The following is an 18,824-nucleotide window of genomic DNA, read 5'->3' as shown; positions in this document are numbered from 1 at the left end:
GATCCATCCTCTTGGGAATCCCCTTTCAGATAGTTGAAAGCAGCTAACAAATCCCCCCCTCATTCTTCTGCAGACTAAACAATCCCAGTTGCCTCAGCCTCTCCTCACAAGTCATGTGCTCCAGCCCCCTAATCATTTTTTTGCCCTCCACTGGACCCTTTCAAATTTTTCCACATCCTTCTTGTAGCACAAAACTGGACACAGTACTCCAGATGAGACCTCACCAACGTCGAATAGAGGGGAATGATCACGTCCCTCTATCTGCTGGCAATGCCCCTACTTATACAGCCCAAAATGCCGTTAGCCTTCTTGACAACAAGGGCACACTGTGGACTCATATCCAGCTTCCTGTCCACTGTAACCCCTACGTCCTTTTTTGCAGAACTGCTTCCTAGCCATTCGCTCCCTAGTCTGTAACAGTGAATGGGATTCTTCCATCCTACGTGCAGGACTCTGCACTTGTCCTTGTTGAACCTCATCATATTTCTTTTGGCCCAATCCTCTAATTTGTCTAGGTCCCTCTGTATCCTATCCCTACCCTCCAGCATATCTACCACTCCTCCAAGTTTAGTGTACTCTGCAAACTTGTTGAGAGTGCAGTCCATGCCATCCTCCAGATCATTAATGAAGATATTGAACAAAACCGGCCCCAGGACCCACCCTTGGGGCACTTTGCTTGATACCAGCTGCCAACTAGACATGGAGCTGTTGATCACTACCCGTTGAACCCGACGATCTAGCCAGCTTTCTATCCATCTTATAGTCCATTCATCCAGCCCATACTTCGTTAACTTGCTGGCAAGAATACTGTGGGAGACTGTATCAAAAGCTTTGCTACAGCCAAGGAATAACACGTCCACTACTTTCCCCTCATCCATAGACCCAGTTATCTCCTCGTAGAAGGAAGTTAGGTTAGTCAGGCATGACTTGCCCTTGGTGAATCCATGCTGACTGTTCCTGATCACTTTCCTCTCCTCTAAGTGCTTCAGAATTGATTCCTTGAGGACCTGTTCCATGATTTTTCCAGGGACTGAGGTGAGGCTGACTAGTCTGTAGTTCCCCAGATCCTCCTCCTTCCCTTTTTTAAAGATGGGCACTACATTAGCCTTTTTCCAGTTATCTGGGACCTCCGCCGATCGCCATGAGTTTTCAGAGATAATGGCCAATGGCTCTGCAATCACATCCGCCAACTTCTTTAGCACCCCATGGACTTGGGCTCGTCCAGTTTTTCTAAATAGTCCTGAACCACTTCTTTCTCCACAGAGGGCTGGTCACCTTCGCCCCATACTGTGCTGCCCCGTGCAGCAGTCTGGGAGCTGACCTTGTTTGTGAAGACAGAGGCAAAAAAAAATCAAGTACATTAGCTTTTTCCACATTCTCTGTCACTAGGTTGCCTCCCTCATTCAGAAGGGGCCGACACTTTCCTTGACTTTCTTCTTGTTAACATAACTGAAGAAACCCTTCTTGTTACTCTTAACATCTCTTGCTAGCTGCAACTCCAAGTGTGATTTGATTTGCCTTCCTGATTTCACTCCTGCATGGCTGAGCAATATTTTTATACTCCTCCCTGGTCATTTGTCTAATCTTCCACTTCTTGTAAGCTTCTTTTTTGTGTTTAAGATCAGCAAGGATTTCACTGTTAAGCCAAGCTGGTCGCCTGCCCTATTTACTGTTCTTTCTACACATCGGGATGTTTTTTTCCTGCAACCTCAATAAGGATTCTTTAAAATACAGCCAGCTCTCCTGGACTCCTTTCCCTCTCATGTTATTCTCCCAGGGGATCCTGCCCAGCAGTTCCCTGATGGAGTCAAAGTCTGCTTTTCTGAAGTCCATGGTCCGTATTCTGCTGCTCTCCTTTCTTCCTTGTGTCAGGATCCTGAACTTGACCATCTCATGGTCACTGCCTCCCAGGTTACCATCCACTTTTCGTTCCCGGTTTGAGAGCAGCAGGTCTAGAATAGCTCTGCCCCTAGTTGGTTCCTCCAGCACTTGCACCAGGAAATTGTCCCCTACACTTTCCAAAAACTTCCTGGATTGTCTGTGCACCGCTGTATTGCTCTCCCAGCGGATATCAGGGTGATTAAAGTTTCCCATGAGAACCAGGGCCTGTGATCTAGTAACTTCTGCTAGTTGCCAGAAGAAAGCCTCGTTCACCTCATCCCCCTGGTCTGGTGGTCTATAGCAGACTCCCACCATGACATCACTCTTGTTGCTCACACTTCTAAACTTAATCCAGCGACTCTCAGGTTTTTCTGCAGTTTCATACGCTCTGAGCAGTCACATTGCTCTCTTACATACAATGCAACTCCCCCACCTTTTCTGCCCTGCCTATCCTTCCTGAATAGTTTATATCAATCCATGACAGTACTCCAGTCATGTGAGTTATCCCATCAGGTCTCTGTTATTCCAATCACATCATAGTTCCTTGACTGTGCCAGGACTTCTAGTTCTCCCTGCTTGTTTCCCAGGCTTCTTGCATTTGTGTATAGACACTTAAGATAATTCGCTGATTGTCCCGCTTTCTCTGTCTGAGAAAGGAGTCCTCCCCTCTTGCACTCTCCTGCTCGTGCTTCCTCCCGGTATCCCACTTACCCACTTACCTCAGGGCTTTGGTCTCCTTCCCCCGGTGAACCTAGTTTAAAGCCCTCCTCACTAGGTTAGCCAGCCTGCTTGCGAAGATGCTCTTCTCTCTCTTTGTTAGGTGGAGCCCGTCTCTGCCTAGCACTCCTCCTTCTTGGAACACCATCCTATGGTCGAAGAATCCAAAGCCTTCTCTCCGACACCACCTGCGTAGCCATTCGTTGACTTCCACAATTCGACGATCTCTACCCAGGCCTTTTCCCTGCACAGAGAGGATGGATGAGAACACCACTTGCACCTCAAACTCCTTTATCCTTCTTCTCAGAGCCACGTAGTCTGCAGTGATCTGCTCAAGGTCATTGTGTGTGCTTGATTGTTTGATTGCTTGTTTGACCAGTGTGACCTGGGAGTGCTTTGTTCCAGCTGGGACTGACTGTTATAAAAAGGCAGTCAGCTGAGCAGTGAACAGCAGAGAGGCAAACAGAAGGAGTTCGCCTGGAGAGAGCCTACTGAGGCCCCCCCTCGCAGGTTTCGCTGAGTAGCGTCTGCCACAAGTAAGGAAGCTCTTAGAAGGAAGAGACTATGGATGCTGAGCGATCCGCTGTTGTGACCTGCACAAGATGCGCCATGTTCGTCTTCCTTCCACAGGATAGGAGCGACTTTGTCTGTACAAAGTGCAAGCTAATCTCCATATTGGAAGAGAAGATTCAAGGTCTGGAGAAACGAATATCAACCCTGCGTTCCATAAAAGAAAATGAGGATTTCCTGGATAGACGTCAGGATCAGCGGGCACAATGTTCTGAAGATTCAGAGCAGGCTACGCAGAGGGGACAGAAGGCCAGTGAGGATAATTGGCGGCATGTGACTTCCAGAAGAGGAAAGAGTACCAGAAATGTCCATGTACCAGTAACACAGATGCAGGTGAGCAACCGTTTTCATGTTCTCTCCGCAGGTACTAGTGCAGAGGGTGGAGTGGATGATACATCTGAGGGAACAGAGCAGAAGGAGACTCCACTGATTGGAAGGCATGAGATGCGCCGTCCTAGGGATGGGGGTTCCACGACCACCACTCCCAAGAGGAGGAGGAGGGTGGTGGTGGTCGGGGACTCTCTCCTCAGGGGGACTGAGTCATCTATCTGCCGCCCTGACCGGGAAAACCGAGAGGTGTGCTGCTTGCCAGGGGCTAGGATTCACGATGTGACGGAGAGACTGCCGAGACTCATCAAGCCCTCGGATCGCTACCCCTTCCTGCTTCTCCACGTGGGCACCAATGATACTGCCAAGAATGACCTTGAGCGTATCACTGCAGACTATGTGGCTCTGGGAAGAAGGATAAAGGAGTTTGAGGCGCAAGTGGTGTTCTCTTCTATCCTCCCTGTGGAAGGAAAAGGCCAGGGTAGAGACCGTTGAATCGTGGAAATCAACGAATGGCTACGCAGATTGTGTCGGAGAGAAGGGTTTGGATTCTTTGACCATGGGATGGTCTTCCAAGAAGAAGGATTGCTAGGCAGAGACGGGCTCCACCTCAAGAAGAGAGGGAAGAGCATCTTTGTAAGCAGGCTGGCTAATCTAGTGAGGAGGGCTTTAAACTAGGTTCACCAGGGGAAGGAGACCAAAGCCCCGAGGTAAGTGGCGAAGTGGGATATCGGGGGAAAGCACAAGTAGGTGAGTGCAAGAGGGGAGGGCTCCAGCCCCATACTGGGACACTAGGACGATCAGTGAGTTATCTTACATGCCTATACACAAATGTAAGAAGCCTGGGGAACAAGCAGGGAGAACTAGAAGTCCTGGCACAGTCAAGGAATTATGATGTAATTGGAATAACAGAGAGTTGGTGGGATAACTCACATGATTGGAGTACTGTCATGGATGGATATAAACTGTTCAGGAAGGATAGGCAGGGCAGAAAAGGTGGGGGAGTTGCGTTGTATGTGAGAGAGCAGTATGACTGCTCAGAGATCCAGAATGAAACTGCAGAAAAACCTGAGTGTCTCTGGATTAAATTTAGAAGTATGAACAACAAGGGTGATGGCGTGGTGGGAGTCTGCTACAGACCACCAGACCAGGGGGATGAGGTGGACGAGGCTTTCTTCCAGCAACTAACAGAAGTTGCTAGATCACAGGCCCTGGTTCTCATGGGTGACTTTAATCACCCTGATATCTGCTGGGAGAGCAATACAGCAGTGCACAGACAATCCAGGAAGTTTCTGGAAAGTGTAGGGGACAATTTCCTGCTGCAAGTGCTGGAGGAACCAACTAGGGGAAAAGCTCTTCTTGACCTCCTGCTCACAAACAGGGAAGAAATAGTAGAGGAAGCAATAGTGGATGGGAACCTGGGAGGCAGTGACCATGAGATGGTCAAGTTCAGGATCCTGATACAAGGAAGAAAGGAGAGCAGTAGAACAGAGACCCTGGACTTCAGAAAAGCAGACTTCGACTCCCTCAGGGAACTGATGGGCAAGGTCCCCTGGGAGAATAACATGACGGGGAAAGGAGTCGAGGAAAGCTGGCTGTATTTTAAAGAATCCTTATTGAGGTTGCAGGAACAAACCATCCCGATGTGTAGGAAGAAAAGTAAATATGGCAGGCGACCAGCTTGGCTTAACAGTGAAATCCTTGCTCGTCTTAAACACAAAAACACAGCTTACAAGAAGTGGAAGATTGGACAAATAACCAGGGAGGAGTATAAAAGTATTGCTCAGGCATGCAGGAGTGAAATTAGGAAGGCCAAATCACACTTGGAGTTGCAGCTAGCCGGAGATGTTAGGAGTAACAAGAAGGGTTTCTTCAGGTATGTTAGCAACAAGAAGAAAGTCAAGGAAAGTGTGGGCCCCTTGCTGAATGAGGGAGGGAACCTAGTGACAGAGGATGTGGAGAAAGCTAGTGTACTCAATGCTTTTTTTGCCTCTGTCTTCACAGACAAGGTCAGCTCCCAGACAGCTGCACTCTGCAGCACGGTATGGGGAGGAGGTGACCAGCTCTCTGTGGAGAAAGAAGTAGTTCGGGACTATTTAGAAAAGCTGGACGAGCACAAGTCCATGGGGCCGGATGCGCTGCATCCGAGGGTGCTAAAGGAGTTGGCCGATGAGATTGCAGAGCCATTGGCCATTATCTTTGAAAAATCATGGCGATTGGGGGAGGTCCCGGATGACTGGAAAAAAGCTAATGTAGTGCCCATCTTTAAAAAAGGGAAGAAGGAAGATCCAGGGAACTACAGGCCAGTCAGTCTCACCTCAGTCCCTGGAAAAATCATGGAACAGGTCCTCAAGGAATCAATTCTGAACCACTTAAAGGAGGGGAAAGTGATCAGGAACAGTCAGCATGGATTCACCAAGGGCAAGTCATGCCTGACTAACCTAATTGCCTTCTATGATGAGATAACCGGCTCTGTGGAAAGCAGTGGATGTGCTATTTCTGGACTTTAGCAAAGCTTTTGATACAGTCTCCCACAGTATTCTTGCCAGCAAGTTAAAAGAAGTCTGGGCTGGATGAATGGACGGTAAGGTGGATAGAAAACTGGCTAGACCGTCGGGCTCAACGTGTAGTGATCAATGGTTCCATGTCTAGTTGGCAGCCGGTATCAAGTGGAGTGCCCCAAGGGTCGGTGCTGGGGCCGGTTTTATTCAATATCTTCATTAACGATCTGGAGGATGGTGTGGACTGCACCCTTAGCAAGTTTGCAGATGACACTAAACTGGAAGGAGTGGTTGATACGCTGGAGGGTAGGGATAGGATACAGAGGGAGCTGGATTAGAGGATTGGGCCAAAAGAAATATGATGAGGTTCAACAAGGACAAGTGCAGAGTCCTGCATTTAGGACGGAAGAATCCCATGCACTGCTATAGACTAGGGACCGAATGGCTGGGCAGCAGTTCTGCATAAAGGGACCTAGGGGTTACAGTGGACGAAAAGCTGAATATGAGTCAACAGTGTGCCCTTGTTGCCAAGAAGGCTAATGGCATTTTGGCTTGTATAAGTAGGGGCATTTCCAGCAGATTGAGGGATGTGATCATTCCCCTCTATTCAGCACTGGTGAGGCCTCATTTGGAGTACTGTGTCCAGTTTTGGGCCCCACACTACAAGAAGGATGTGGATAAATTGGAGAGAGTCCAGCGGAGGGCAACAAAAATGATTAGGGGGCTGGAGCACATGACTTACAAGGAGAGGCTGAGGGAACTGAGATTGATTAGCCTGCAGAAGAGAAGAATGAGGGGGGATTTGATAGCTGCTTTCAACTACCTGAAAGGGGGTTCCAAAGAGGATGGATCTAGACTGTTCTCAGTGGTAGAAGATGACAGAACAAGGAGTAATGGTCTCAAGTTGCAGAGGGGGAGGTTTAGGTTGGATATTAGGAAAAACTTTTTCACTAGTAGGGTGGTGAAGAACTGGAATGGGTTACATAGGGAGGTGGTGGAATCTCCTTAGTTAGAGGTTTTTAAGGTCAGGCTTGACAAAGCCCTGGCTGGGATGATTTAGTTGGGTTTGATCCTGCTTTGAGCAGGGGGTTGGACTAGATGACCTCCTGAGGTCCCTTCCAACCCTGAGATTCTATGATTCTGTGATTCTTGGCAGTATCATTGGTGCTCACGTGGAGAAGCAGGAAGGGGTAGCGATCCGAGGGCTTGATGAGTCTTGGCAGTCTCTCCGTCACATCGTGAATCCTAGCTCCTGACAAGCAGCAGATCTTTCGGTTTTCTCGGTCGGGGCAGCAGATAGATGACTGAGTCCCCCTGAGGAGGGAGTCCCCAACCACCACCACCCTCCTCCTTCTCTTGGGAGCTGTGGTCGTGGAACCCCCATCCCTAGGACAGTGCATCTCATGCCTTCCAATCGGTGGAGTCTCCTTCTGCTCCCTTTCTCTCAGATGTACCATCTAGTCCACTCTCCGCATTAGTACCTGTGGAGAGAACATGAAAACGATTGCTCTTCTGTATCTCCATTGCTGGTACATGGACGCTCCTCTCTTCTTCTGGAGGTCATATGCTGCCAAATTTCTTCACCATCCCTCAGTCCCCTCTGTGCAGCCTGCTCCGATTCTTCAGAACGTTGTGCCTGTAGAAGCATATCCTGACATCTGTCCAGGAAATCTTCATTTTCTCATATGCAACGCAGGGTCGATACTTGTTTCTCTAGACCTCGAACCTTCTCTTCTAACATGGAGACCAGCTTACAGACAAAGTCGCTTCTGTCTTGTGGAAGAAAGACAAGCATGGCACAACCTGTGCAGGTTACAATAGCTGAACGCTCACCTTCCATAATTTCTTCCTTTTAAGAGCTTCCTCAGCTGTTGCAGCAACTCACAGAAGCCCGCGAGATGAAAGCCTCGGGGCTCTCCCCAGGCGAATTTCCAGGCAAACTCCCTCTGTTAGCCTCCGTGTTTGCCACTCAGTTGGTTCGCTGCTGAGTGCCTTTTTATAACAGGCCCACTCAAGGCCCACCTGGAACAAAGCACTCCCAATTCACACTTTTCAAACAATCAAGCAAGTGTTCAAACTGACAAACTATCCCCTGCAACAGACACTCAGATACTCACAAACACAGCCCCCCTAATGTAGCACTTAGTGTACCTCCTCTCAGACAGATCCCAGGTAAACTCCCTCTGTTAGCCTCCGCTGTTCGCCGCAGTAGCTGCACCAGCACCAAATACAGAGGTAAAATAACCTTCCTCCTCACACTTGAGGTTCCCATTTATGCATCCCAGGATCACAGCAGCCCTTTTAGGCAGTGTTGCACTGCAACCTCCTGTTCAGCTGATAACAGCCATACAGTTAAGAACAGTCATACTGGGTCAGACCAATGGTCCATCTAGCTCAGTATCCTGTCTTCCGACAGTGGCCAATGCCAGGTGTTTCAGAGGGAATGAACAGAACGGTAATCATCAAGTGATCCATTCCCAGCTTCTGGCAAACAGAGGCTAGGAACACCATCCCTGCCCATCCTCCATGAATTTACCTAGTTCTTTTTTGAACTCTGTTAAAGGCTTGGCCTTCACAACATCCTCTGGCAAAGAGTTCCACAGATTGACTGTGTGGTGTGTGAAGAAATACTTCTGTTTGTTTTAAACTTACTGCCTATTTCATTTGGTAACCTCTAGTTGTTGTGTTATGAGTAAATAACACCTCCTTATTTACTTTCTCCACACCAGTCATCTTATTTCCAAGATGAAAATCCCAATCTTAATCTCTCCTCAGATGGCAGCCGTTCCATACCCCTAATCATTTTTGTTGCCCTTTTCTGAACCTTTTCCAATTCCAACACATCTTTTTTGAGATAGGTCAACCACATCTGCACACAGTATTCATTGTGGGTGTACCATGGATTTATGTAGCAGCAGTATGATACTTTGTCTTATCTATGCCTTTCCTAATGAGTCCCAGCATTTTTAGCTTTTTTTGATTGCCGCTGCACACTGAGTGGATGTTTTCACAGAACTATCTAAGACCACCAACACCTCCAAAATCGTTTTCAGTCATTGCATTCGAAGATAGTCTCCCACAGATGCTCATATAACTGGCCTATATGCTTTGTTCCTAGATGTATTCATTTACATGTATTAAAATATTTAGTTTGCTTGTACCAGCTACCATGTAATCTAGGTTGCTTTGTATTATTAAATACTGACAGTTGCATGCAAATACATTTGATAGTCTAAAGTAATGGAGTACAAGTACTATTGTTAAAGAAGGGACAAGACCTTCCATACAGCATCAGTAGATGGAGGTATGAATTGGTAGATTAGTTTGATTAACAGATGCAGTAAAAATGAGATTTTTAAAAAACAGCAGTTGGAGAGAACTTATACCTGCACAGCTTTGAAGGGCTAGTTCAAAATACTTTGGGGACTGAACCAACCCTCAGCTTCTTAAGTTAATAGATTAGTTTTGTTTAGTTAGAGAACTTTTAAATACTGGACATTTTAAAGTGGGCTGTCTAAATCTGTAGAAAAACACTACTTGGACTGGCTGGAGTTAAATCTGGTCTCCTCCAATATCATGAAATACTTTTCTCAAGATCACACTAAATTTAGTTGTACAATACATGATAATATCTTCTTTTACACCTGTTTGGAGTGCCCTCAGCTGTGGAGGGGGAGGTAGAAGGGTGGAAAATGAAAGATGAGCAATACTTGGTATTGGTTGTAGCTCACTGTTTAAGGCAGCTGCTCCAGGACTCCAGCTTCAGAGCACAATTGTTCAGGTTTAAAGAGGTACCTCCAATTGGATGTCTCTTCCCTAAGTGTTGTCTTTCCACCTGTTAGCTAGTGACAAGGTAGTTTTCACATGGTTACTCCTATTGAAGGCAGCAGTTGTTTTAAGGTTAGCAGGGCAAAGTAAACCATCTTAAAACAGCCATGTCTGTGATTTTTCTTTCATTAGCAAATGCAGTTCTCAAACTTTTGTACTGGTGACCCCCTTTCACATAGCAAGCCTCTGAGTGCAACCCCCCCCTTAAATATATGTGTTTTTAATTGATAACACCATTATAAATGCTGGAGGCAAAGCAGGGTTTGAGGTGGAGACTGACAGCTCATAACCCCCCCATGTAATACCCTCATGACTGAGGGGTCCCAACCCCCAGTTTGAGAACCCATGAGCTTATGTAAGAAAACCTCATCTTTAAGAAATACTGCTGACTTGGCTTTAATTTGAGTACTTTACTTATTGACTGACAGCTGATGACTAGCTCCTTCTCCCCGTGCCAGCTCAATCACTGGGAAAGGACCAGATATATTTCAGTTCCTTATCCATATTTAATCATTGAGATTGAGGCGCTTTGCCTACCTATACCAAAATTAAACTGGGCTAGAAAATGTAGATTAGGATGAAGGCTGCATATATCTTAAATACTAATTTGAGATAGGAAAAATGAGGTATTTAAAACTCAGTTTAACATGCTTTCAGCAGAGCAAGTTCCACAGTAAGCAATTACTGCAGTATTCCTTTAGCTGCCTGAATCAGCGGTAAAACTACTTGAAGGATATGCAAGATGTTAAGTTTAAATCAGTTATATTAAATGGAATGTTTTATGCAAAGGATGTTTTGAAGATGAAAGGGATAGCTTACAGGCATTTTTGCATTTCCTATCAAGCCACACCAAGCATTAAGCATGGGGAAAATCATGTATTTTCTAGTAAATGAGCTTTCTATGATGCAGTTTACTTTGGATTTACAGAACAGCCCATTAACTGTATTTGCTACATGTAATGTAGTAATGTGCAGGAAAAAACTATACTTTATGAACCTGGATCAGGGTTAGCATTTTAATTACAGTAGCCTGCAAAATAAAGTTCACTGTAGCGTTCAGACAAGCTACATAATGCAGTTTCCAAACATTAAGGACAATTTGTCTTTCAACCAATATGCAAGGCCCAATTCCCTGGTACCTTACATCATCTAGCTATTTAATGACTAAGGTGTAAGGCAGTGAATAATGTGACAACAGTTCCTTCTTTCTCTGGTGAATAGTTCTGCTTGAAGATTTAAGCTGTATTCCCACTTGTCTTGCTGTGGGATTGAGCAGAAAGAGCTATGCCTCTTCCCTTTCTTCTCACACATGAAAAGGGGATGGTTGGTTTAGATTCAGATTAAGAATCTCTGCATGCTTTTTACTGAGTGTTCTTCACAAAATTCACTTCTGACAGCTTATTCCAGTGTAACTCCTGAGGGCAACATCAGTCATGCTGAGGATGGCTATGCAAAAGTGCACTGCAGAAGCAGCTAGACAACCTCATGCTAGGTGTTGTGCAAACAGAAAAAGATGGTCCAGATTTGTTTTAATCTGCTTTCTTGAAGCTGTTTTTCTACTCGATTTAAGTCTATGTACCAAACTCTTCCACATGTGGAGGATTTAGATAATATGCTTTATAGGCAAGGTAGTAGTGACTAGTTTTCTCCCTGCTCAGGAGGAACCAAGTCAGTCTAATCAGGACAGGCAGCACTATTGCTGATATATTTAGTGTCTTTTAGTAATTTGGCCTGTTTCAGAAGCACATCAAGTTAAGTTAAAGAATAACTTTTCAGAACACTGCTGGGTTTAATATTAGTGGTGCTCCTCCAGCATGAGTTGGGAGCAGCCATTTAATGCCAAGCTACCCTTCACAAAACTTAGCAAAGTCTGGTCATTTGCCATAGAGTAAATTTATTCAAACAGGATAACTTTGTTTTACAGTAATGCCTCTCTGCATTCTTTAAAACAAGAGGAAATCGTTTATATAAAAAGTGTTTGTACATAAAGAGACAAATCATAGGAAATGAACAGTAACATTACCAATCCCTAAAACGTGCAGAGTTGCACATTGATTGTGGGCAGTAGTGCGTACTTGAAGGAGATGACCTATCTCCTGCTCTTCCTAGATGAGCCATGAGTATTTCACCAATTGAGGGTTTCCAGTAAACTCAGCACTGCCTCGATTCTCAGGGGTTAGTCCAACTGGCGATAAAAGTGAACTTAACATGGAGAACAGGGTCACAAATATGTTTACTTGCATGGCAGGAAGACACTAACCAATTTCCAAGTACCATGGATCAGATTTTGGTCTTCTGAGGATAAACCCATGCATGGATGTGAATTTAGAGTACTGTTACAGAATGGAACCTGCTGAGAGATCGGTGTGTAACATGCAGAAGCACAAAGGATGCGATGGGGTGGCAATTTGGTTTTCAGTGCCCTGTTTCATGGGGACCCAGTACTAAATGGCCTCAGGGATAAACTCAAGGCCAGAGTGCAAAAGCTGTTCTGTACATCACATCTGATTAATGGCACGGCAATAAGCACATGGCTTTAAATATACGCACTAGTATTAAGCTTCTCTCCCCCTTCCTCCCACACACACCCCTCCACCTTCTTAATAGGAGTTACTTTCTGAGTGCTCAATCACAGCACTGGGAAACTCTAGGGCCCAGGAGTTAGATATTTGTGTTAAGCCATCTCATATTTCTCATTTATCAGAGGATTTGCTTTTGTCTCCATCCCCTCCATAGGAAACAGAGCTCATTCAAAAGAAATATTGAATAGTTTACCAATTAAAAAAAGAGTCAGCAAGCCTTTTACACACTGCCTAGGTCAGACCTCAAGCCACTACTTTACAAATCTGCACTGTATATAACTGGACAGTGCCAGCCCAATTTCAGCTATTGAGGAATTATACAGGGCTACCCTTAGTATAAGGATGTCCAGATAGGACAAAGGGTTTATAATCAAAGCTATCATCAGACACTGGACAAGTCTCTATGGGGCTATTTTTGGCCCTGTGAGGTTCTCATAGCAGTATATTTGTCAAGGACCCCTGCCTTTGGTTGTTAACGGTGTTTTGTACCACAGATAAGAATCCAGAATACATCTCGGGCTAAGAGTTTCCCTTCAGAGCAGCTCAAGATGAGACTTAGAACTGGGATGGAACCATCAGTTACCTGTTTCTTTAACATATGGAAGGATCTGACCAGGATGGAAAAGCAAGCACATGGCACCTCAGAACACATATCCTCTTTGCAAACTAGAAAAATAGCTTGGCCCCAATTCCATCTCTTCCATCTTGAGTAATAAGCACTTGCTGTAAGTTTATTTTGAGTGGGGGAGGATTAAACATACAGGACAGAAACAATACTTAAAACACAATGACAAACAGCAGCCAAGTTATCACAACCATCATCTTTACTCTATCGACTTAATCACAGAGTAGGGGAGCTGGGCAGAAGACAGAGGGTGAAAGAGGAGTAATTTCAACATGCCCACTCAATCCCCACCCATCCGTACAGATGTTCAAAGAGATACCCCAAAGGAAAAAAGGGTTCCATATTGAAGAGAGAGATGTCTCTTCCAGAGGGGCCTATGCCTTTCAAGGATCCTAACATCTACTGTGCCGTTCCATTTGTGACCTCAACCCATGTTTCCATTGGTGGCCCCTGAACAAGCAAGCATTTAACTCTACATAGTACATCACTTTGTGGACCAAACATGTAGGGAGGAGATGTTAATTAGATCCCAATACAGTGGCAGCAAAATGGACTTTCACCACTCTGACTACCTTCATAGACCCACCTTGAGCTCTCCAGCCCCACTCCTCATGCAGAGATGGAGGCACTAGCAATGCTGTTCTCTGCTTAGCATGCTCCCATTAAAGTGCAAAGCTGTACATACACACACAGATGAGCATGCATGTACCCTCTGGAGCCAGCCTTGCTGCCTGCCCAGCTGAGAAACTGCAGTTAAGACAAAAGAACAAAGACACAAAATCCCTTCAAGTAGTTTTAAAACACAGCTCTTCCTTCAGGCTGAAAGTGCACTGAGACAGTGATTTGGGGCCGCTGGGGGTGATAAGACAAAGAGAAGTCCGAAGTCCTGGAAGGATGGAAGAATGAGGTGTCAGTAGTGAAAGACAAGTTATTTTGTGGGTTGCTCCTTCGCACACACTCATGCGCTCTCATCCTTGGCTGATCAGCACAGGCCATCTGTTTACTTCTGCACACAGCTGGGCCATGTAAGCCCACCGCAGGCAGCCGACACAATGACGTAGATGACCACCTGGAGGAAGAAAGCACTGTCACATAGATAATCTTTCCCATCACTCAAGTACCTTAGAACAAGGTTTGGAAACCCAGACTAGGGTACTATTCCTGTCTCTGCCACCAACTTCTCCTTTGGCATTCAACGATTCAGGGGAAACCTGCCTCAGTTTCCCCAACTGAAACACTGGGATACCACCACCCGCCCTGCAGAGTGATGCAAGGCTCCATCAAGGACAGCATTGCACCTATGTCATCTGCAATTATGCTTTGAGGTCCTCAGATGAAAGAGGTTAAAAGCAAGAACATTTGAGGGTAAATACCCGAGGAGGAGAGGCCATGACTCAGGCATGAAGCCATTTCAAGTAAGAGCAACAGGGGCACAGGGCTCCTTAAAACTTAAGTCTCCACTGGGCCCAGATACTGTGAACTCACTGCTTCAGCTTCTAAGAGTCAACAAGGCAGCTATGTCCCTACCCTCTCTTACAGGGCTATATACAGCTAGAGAGAACAGTGACAGGGCACCCTCTGGAATGCTACACTTCCTGTCCCTCTCATCTGAGACATTAAGATAGCAGACATCACCCCCACACACTGTTATGGGCAGGGCTAGAAATGACTGGAAAAGAGAAATCCCCGCCTGTAAAAGATTTCCCATTTTTGAAAAAGGTCCTCATATTTGGAATGGAACAAGTCAAAATGAAACATTTTTTGTGGGAAGGGATTGAGAGAACCAAAATGGAATGTCTGGCTTCCTGCCTGAAGGAAGCCTCTTCCTCCCCAGGAGGTGGCCTCCTAACTCTTGGGCCCTGGAACTGGCAGACAGAAAATGTAATTGACAAGAGTTTTGCAGGCAGGCAGGCAGCCAGGGAACCATCACTTCAATTTTCTTGATGGAAAAATAGAATTTTTGGGCAAAATGAATTTTCTGCAGAAGATATTAGTTTTGGGAAAAGGGAATTTTTTGTTGGGAAATCATTGATGAAAAATTCCCGACCAGCTCTAGGCAGGATATTGCCACCTGCTCTAGTGTAAAAAGGGTAGTGAAATGCTGGTTCCTAGCCTTGGGAAGAGAACCTTCAAGAAGGAACCCATTTACCTCCATCACTAGGAGACACTGGTTATTTGGGGGCTACTGTGAAGAGACATGGATGACATTTTCTAACATCCAGGCCTCACTTTAGAAAGGAGCATGTGCGTTACCTCCTTGGAAGAAAGAGGATGAAGGCTAGTAACTTACAATCGATACTACTGTGATGATGATGGTAAGCTTGAGGTTCTTCATACACATGGCTCTGGCCAGGTTCCTGCTGGTAGTTTTGAATGTGACAGACTATGAGAGAAAGACAACCCCCACTTAGTCGATGTGCCCTGGTGAGCAGCCCTAGTCCCTCCTGATCCAATACCTAATCTCCAACAGCCTGCCCAGGGGAGCAATAGGGGGAAAAACCTAACTGGCTTCAAGACTTAACTTGGTAAGTTTATGGAGAGGACGGTGTGATGAGACTGCCTACAATGGCACGTGGCCCATCAGCCACTGCTAGCTGCAAATATCTCCAATGACAAGTGATGGGACAATTAGATGGGGAGGGCTCTGAGTTACTACAGAGAATTCTTTCCCAGGTATCTGGCTGGTGCGTCTTGCCTACATGCTCAGGAGTCAGGAGGGAATTTTGCCCCGCGTCAGATTGGTGGAGACCTTGGGGGTTTTTCACCTCTCTGCACCATGGGGCACTGGTCATTTGCAAGTTTAAAGTAGTGTAAACAGTGGATTCTCTGTAATGTGAAGTCTTTAAATCATGATTTGAGGACTTCAGTAACTGAGCCAGAGGTTTGGGGTCTGTTACAGGAGTGGGTGGGTGAGGTTCTGTGGCCTGTGATGTGCAGGTCAGACTATGATCATGATGGTCCCTTTTGGCCTTAAAGTCTATGAGTGAGTGAGTAAAAGAGATGCATTCCCTGTGCCCAACCCCCACCTCTTCATCAGCATTTACAATAAATCTGGATACTTCCCACTGCTGAAGAGCAGGTCATTTCATCCATTGGAGGTTGTATGGGGCCCCTGTCAAAGTCACTTATTTGCTTTGCCCCTTCATTTCCCCTAGGAAAGGGAGCCCCCTTCCCATTCCTGCCTCTGTACCTGCAATCCTTTAGCACTGATCGTCTCAGGATTGGGGCCCCAAGTTTCTGCCCTAGTTCTCTTCCACAGAAGTGGTAGTTAAAGAGGCAACATCAAAGCTTGTGTGGGCCTGAAAGTAAGCCTTGTACATGGGCACCCCTCTGCTCAGCCCTCCAGCTTTTCTATGCACTGCCTGTTCACATGTCACATGTCCTGTTGCACATACAGCCAGGCTAATCTACCCTGTTCCATTTGCAGGCCTACAATCCAGTAGTAGAGAGGGCATTGTGCAGTTTTACCATTGTAAATAAATATACTGAGAGGTTTCAAACTGAGCAACTTTTAATACCAGCTCCCTTTTGGTCTAGCTGACTGGAGACCTTTGAGAACCTGAAGCTTATCTCCAATATTTATGATATTCTGACCTTGTGGTAAATCTTCACTTTATTCGTTTTTCCCATCCTGCTTCTCTGTAATCCAGAACCCCACCACACTCCAAATGATAGGGTTTCATCCCAGGATGGCAGCCTACTGTCTTTTAAGATCAGATGATTTCTTGCACAAAAACCCCTAAACATCCCAGTGCAAAGAGCTCTCTGAATGGAAAAAACTGGCAAATGCTGGACATTCAACACAGGAACATGCAACAGCTTCCAATCCAATCCAGCTATAGGAAACTCAGCATTGCCCTCTGTTGGGAGCAAAGTGAATTTTCTGCACCGCCTTGCATTATTTCCCCTTCTCCCTTCTTTTCTTAAATGCAGAAGGGCATTTCTTGACATTTCTGAGAGGTGAAGAACAACTAGGGGACCCATTCATAGCTATGTGGGTGTTAGCTGCAGTAACTTGTTTCTTTTCAGTAGCCAAAGCACTATTGTAGGCCAGAAGGCTTCCACATAATTAGCCTGAAGTCAATTGATCTCAGAGTTATTTTCATAATTAAGGTTTCTCTAATGAAGAACATAGAGGTCATGGAACCAAAATATGAAGGAAACCCAGACTGTGGCTTTCCCCTTATATACTAGAAAGCAGGAAGGAAGGTCATGGGCATTTGGGGCTTGTGTGCACAGACAGGAAGAAAGGGGAAGCGTGGAACTTATACAGGAAGGTTCCTTAACAGAGCAGGATGCAGCAGCAGAAGCACATAACTGAACTAGCACCAAGGAGGTAGGAATCAGGCATTATTCCAGTGGGAGCAGAGTTCTGTCATGTCTACATGTAGCCTGGTATCCAGTATCCATCCACACATCTCATGCACTGCTACGCCTCGGATGCAAATAGCAGAAGACACGGTGCAGTAAGGAATGAGGGCACAATAAGCTACGCCACAAGCAAAACACAGCTTTGTTGCTGGAAACCAAGTTGCACAGGTAAGGCCTAGAGGGGGACTGAAAGAAAGTCATGTGTCTTGTACACACGATATGCAGGCTCAGTACAAACACAAGGGCTGAGTGTCTAGAAGCCCCAGTATTTGCATTGTCTGTGTACAGCTCTTGTGCCTGGTCTTTGCTGCCACCTGCACTCATTGCACACTGGTTAATATCAGCTTTTGCTCATAACTAATATGATACCAGCATGTCTGGTTACTACATAAAGTCCACACCTCCCCCTCACGCCTCTCTGTACTTACTGAATCCACTAGATTCTCTGCTTTGTCTATCAGCAGCTCCAGCTTCTCTCCTCTTTGGGCCACCAGGTCTGAGGGAGGAAAAACAAATCAGCAATCAGAATCGAGGTACAAAAGCACCTTCCTTATCCAAGTCTCTTGCTACTTCAAGGCCAGGAGACATCTCTGATACAACTAGGGTTGGCAGAATTCAATTGGTATTTTTATAATTTCAACAAATCCTTTTTTCTATTTTTTTCAATTTAAATTTTCACAGCTCCAGGAAATCACATAATTGTCTGAACCGCCCCTCCTGCCCCGATGACGTTAAGTTAGATGTTAAGTTATAAAGCTTCTTGATTCTCAACACAAATTGTCAACATATGTCAAAGTGTACAAAATAAATATCTTTAAATCAAACTAAGTTCTCAAGCAGCATTTTTCGTATTTAATGGAAGTTTTGAGTAATGTCAATGGGAATATGTTTCCCTTGGTTTGGGTAGGAGTACAGTGAAATCGACATTTACAAACATTTACCAATAAAAAGCTCGCTTGCTAGACAGTTAAGGGTTGTGCACAACCCTTCCGAGCTACTTGGTGTACAGTATTTGAGGTGGAGGGAGGAGAAAATCCCCATGTCCCAAGTAATCCCAAATTACTGAGCCAGATCCTAGAGTTTCACCAATTTATACCAGCTGAGGATCTGGCCCTCTATCTTAAGTGAGCAAGCAAGTTTTTCTTGAACTCTATTGCAGTGGGCTAGGGCACTGTTTATGAATGAAGCCCTCAAAAGGAAACAGGTCACACTATGGATTAGTCCAGGGGTCGGCAACCTTTCAGAAGTGCTGTGCTGAGTCTTCATTTATTCCCTCTAATTTAAGGTTTCGCGTGTCAGTCATACATTTTAACGTTTTTAGAAGGTCTCTTTCTATAAGTCTATAATATATAACTAAACTATTGTTCTATGTAAAGTAAATAAGGTTTTAAAAATGTTTAAGAAGCTTCATTTAAAATTAAA

The 18,824-nt window shown here is 45.4% G+C and overlaps 1 protein-coding gene across 3 annotated transcripts in view; it reads right to left on the bottom strand.

Moving 5' to 3' along the window:
• Positions 1–11,701: 11,701 nt before the first annotated feature.
• The window catches only part of VAMP7 (vesicle associated membrane protein 7), a 31,400-nt gene continuing 24,277 nt past the window's right edge, over positions 11,702–18,824 (bottom strand). For all 3 annotated transcript variants that reach the window (XM_045030226.1, XM_045030228.1, XM_045030227.1), the window contains exons 6-8: positions 17,831–17,898; positions 15,322–15,414; positions 11,702–14,100 (exon numbers count right to left, since the gene is read on the bottom strand). In XM_045030226.1, coding sequence (XP_044886161.1) covers positions 14,032–14,100; positions 15,322–15,414; positions 17,831–17,898 — 230 coding nt within the window. In that variant the 3' untranslated portion in view covers positions 11,702–14,031. The remainder of the gene's footprint in view (positions 14,101–15,321; positions 15,415–17,830; positions 17,899–18,824) is intronic.

This window comes from Mauremys mutica, chromosome 9 (genome assembly GCF_020497125.1).
Source record: "Mauremys mutica isolate MM-2020 ecotype Southern chromosome 9, ASM2049712v1, whole genome shotgun sequence".
Taxonomy (NCBI): Eukaryota; Metazoa; Chordata; order Testudines; family Geoemydidae; genus Mauremys; species Mauremys mutica.
Note: the sequence above shows the minus strand (reverse complement) of the source record. Positions and strands in the feature narration are given on the sequence as shown.